This window comes from Terrapene carolina, unplaced genomic scaffold, assembly GCF_002925995.2.
Source record: "Terrapene carolina triunguis isolate 2854851 unplaced genomic scaffold, T_m_triunguis-2.0 Scaffold69, whole genome shotgun sequence".
NCBI lineage: Eukaryota > Metazoa > Chordata > Testudines > Emydidae > Terrapene > Terrapene triunguis.
This window is the reverse complement of record NW_020664420.1, coordinates 15,193,390-15,196,177: the sequence shown is the minus strand read 5'-3', so window position 1 is coordinate 15,196,177 and position 2,788 is coordinate 15,193,390. Positions and strand designations below refer to the sequence as shown.

General features: G+C 40.2%; 1 protein-coding gene across 1 annotated transcript in view; it reads right to left on the bottom strand.

Annotated features, from left to right (window-relative positions):
- The window catches only part of MALT1 (MALT1 paracaspase), a 68,452-nt gene that overhangs the window by 48,781 nt on the left and 16,883 nt on the right, over window positions 1-2,788 (bottom strand). The window contains exon 4 of the mRNA XM_029910908.1: window positions 1,553-1,703. Coding sequence (XP_029766768.1) covers window positions 1,553-1,703 — 151 coding nt within the window. The remainder of the gene's footprint in view (window positions 1-1,552; window positions 1,704-2,788) is intronic.

The following is a 2,788-nucleotide window of genomic DNA, read 5'->3' as shown; positions in this document are numbered from 1 at the left end:
TTTTTTGGGGGGGGGGAGAAGGGGGGGTTAGTTTCTCTCTGCAGTTTTACTAAATAGCCATGACCCAGTCCACTATGGGAGCCAATGTTACAATCAGGATGATTTAAGACTTAAAAAATAGCTGCACTTTTGGTGAGGAGAGAGAAGACAATTGTTCAGATAATATCAAATTGAGTAATTCTTTAAATTTCAGATGTTAAAAAGGTGTCTGTTTTAGCATTAGTCCTTGCAACATTAGTGAAAGTTTGATCAGTGTTCCCTACATTCTTCTCTTGCCTGGAGTAACATTATAAGCAGAACACTACTGTAGTTCAAAAAGCCTATAGCAAAGCATCACCTATGAGTTGCATAATAAAGTAAAATAAGTTCTCTTTACAGATTGAAGACGGTTTACTTTCTTTTTTAACTTAGCACATTTCACCTCATATCCGTAGCTCAGTGAAATGCCAAAACTTCTAAGCAAGGCAGTTAACAAACAGTAAAAACGTTGCTATTAGTTGTTCATCTGTAACATTCATTACAAAAGTTCCGTGGATTACTCTACCAAAATAACCACCAAAACCACACAGCCTCTGAAACTGGGAGCAATGAATGGTGTTAGCACAATATGAAGTGGACTACAAATAAAAAATACTGTACACTCCCCCCAACTTTGGTACCAATTAAATGGATACAAGTGAACAGATTTTAATCTTCACATCTTAATTTTCTCTTCCCCTTTATTCATTCCTTTCTTCCTGCATTCTCATTTTCCACATTAACATTACATACTTTATACATGATTTTCCTACTACAGGTAAACTTGAACCATATCTTTTACTTACCTGGATATCTATCATTAGATTATTTAACTGTTTAGTTGTAAACTTACAAGAATTTTAGTCACATGGAAAACACTAACTCTTTATTTTACTCAGTTTATAAAATAGACAAACACTGGAAGCAAAAAATACTTGTCTACATTAAGTCCCTTTTTTTGACTTACCACTCCACACATATATAGCGGTTTATATTCTCTAAGTGCTGTGTGTTAGGACTAGTTCACAAGTTAATCTCCCTTTCAGTTTCTCTACTGCTCTGGAGAGGGTGTAGAGACTGTGCTGGGTCTATGTTTGGTGCAGCACATGGCTGCTGATGTGCCAGCACACTATGCTGAAGCCTGGCAGGCACATTAGGAGGGATGGAGTCAAGCTACATCCATTCTTCTCCCATTCCCACCTACTTGGAGGATTGGGGGAGGAGGACAACAATTCATAGCAAGCTCTGCAGAACCTGTTTCCCCTCCCTCTCTTTATGCTGTGATATGGGTAGCCAGCACAAGGCAGTGAGGCATAAAACACCCCCTTCACTAATTTGTGTAATCATGAGTGCTGGACCATAATCTGGGCTTTAGCTAATTAAGTTGTTACAGCAACTCAAAGACACTTTCACAGCAGATTGAATTTGTCAGATGCATATTTACTTTAAGCCTACTGAATTATGATCTGGTTCATCTTCCCCACCCCCAGATCCGAACGGAAGGGACCCATTGTGAAAGGCATTTGCAACTCACCATAAGACACGCCCTGGAGATCACAAACGTCCAGTTGTGCCCACCGACTGAATACAAAGGAAGAATCGCTGTTCACTCGACAGATGTAAAACCCAGAATCATTTACACTCACTGGGTTAAAAATCAACTCTGGGGAATTCCCATGTGGAACCTGTGTTACATATGAGCCACAGAAAAACTTAACTGACTGGTGCTGGTTTGGAGTAAACATTAGAATATTTGTATCTAGCAAGGATTGTACTCCTGACTACTATCAGATTTTCTTAAAGCCTATTTCAAACTGTCAGAAGAGACAAATCTTGTCCTCAGCCTTTAACATCTTAAAGACAAAATACTGATTCAAGGGCAGATTGGTGTTGCTGCTATTAAATAAAGAGACATTAGAAATTTTCTTAGAGTGCACGTTGTTTCAGGAACTTCAATTCTGAATCTTTATCCTTCCACAAATAGATGGATGGGATTCCCAAAGCATTATCCCAGTCAGCACTCATGTTATATCAGTATTGTCATAAGCAGACATATCCAACTCTGAACTGGAAACTGTTAGAACTCTTTTTTGGGGGTGCAGCAAAAGACTATACATGAAAATAAATGTACCTTTACCAGATAAGAATCAAAACTGTACAGTAAATAGTGCATTGATTATACACATTTCAGTAACATGGAGACAATCTCTATCTGGATCAAACTAATTTAACATGTTGCTTAAGGCCTAAAAGTGATCTAACATTACATCTTAAAAATGGACTTTAATATCATTGCTAATATAAGGGTTCATCAATAGGCATTCCTCTTACAGGAAGATACGCCTGGATAAAAGGAGGGGAGGTGTTGGAGAAAAGCTGTGTTCCTTTTTAACTGGGAAATGCTATTCAGGCTATAGGAATATGGGGCGGATGCAGGAATTTAAAATTTGACCGCTTTTGGAAGGGCACATTAAGCACATGATGTTATGAAGAAAGACAGCACACTCTCACTATAACAAACCCCTGGGGATCCAAGCCATTTGACCATTATAGCCAGAGGTTCAGTATAGCAAAACAAAACAAAACAAAAAAAAAGGTGGGGGGGGCACAGCAGGGAGAGCAGAGCTCCTCCAGCAGGAGCTAATACCTCCTCCAGCCGCGGTGGTACTGGGGCCGGAAGAACTCCACTCTGTGACCCCACTGCGGTCCCGGGGCCGGAAGAACTCCGCTCTGTGACCCCGCTGCAGTCCCGGGGCCAGAGGAGCTCCGC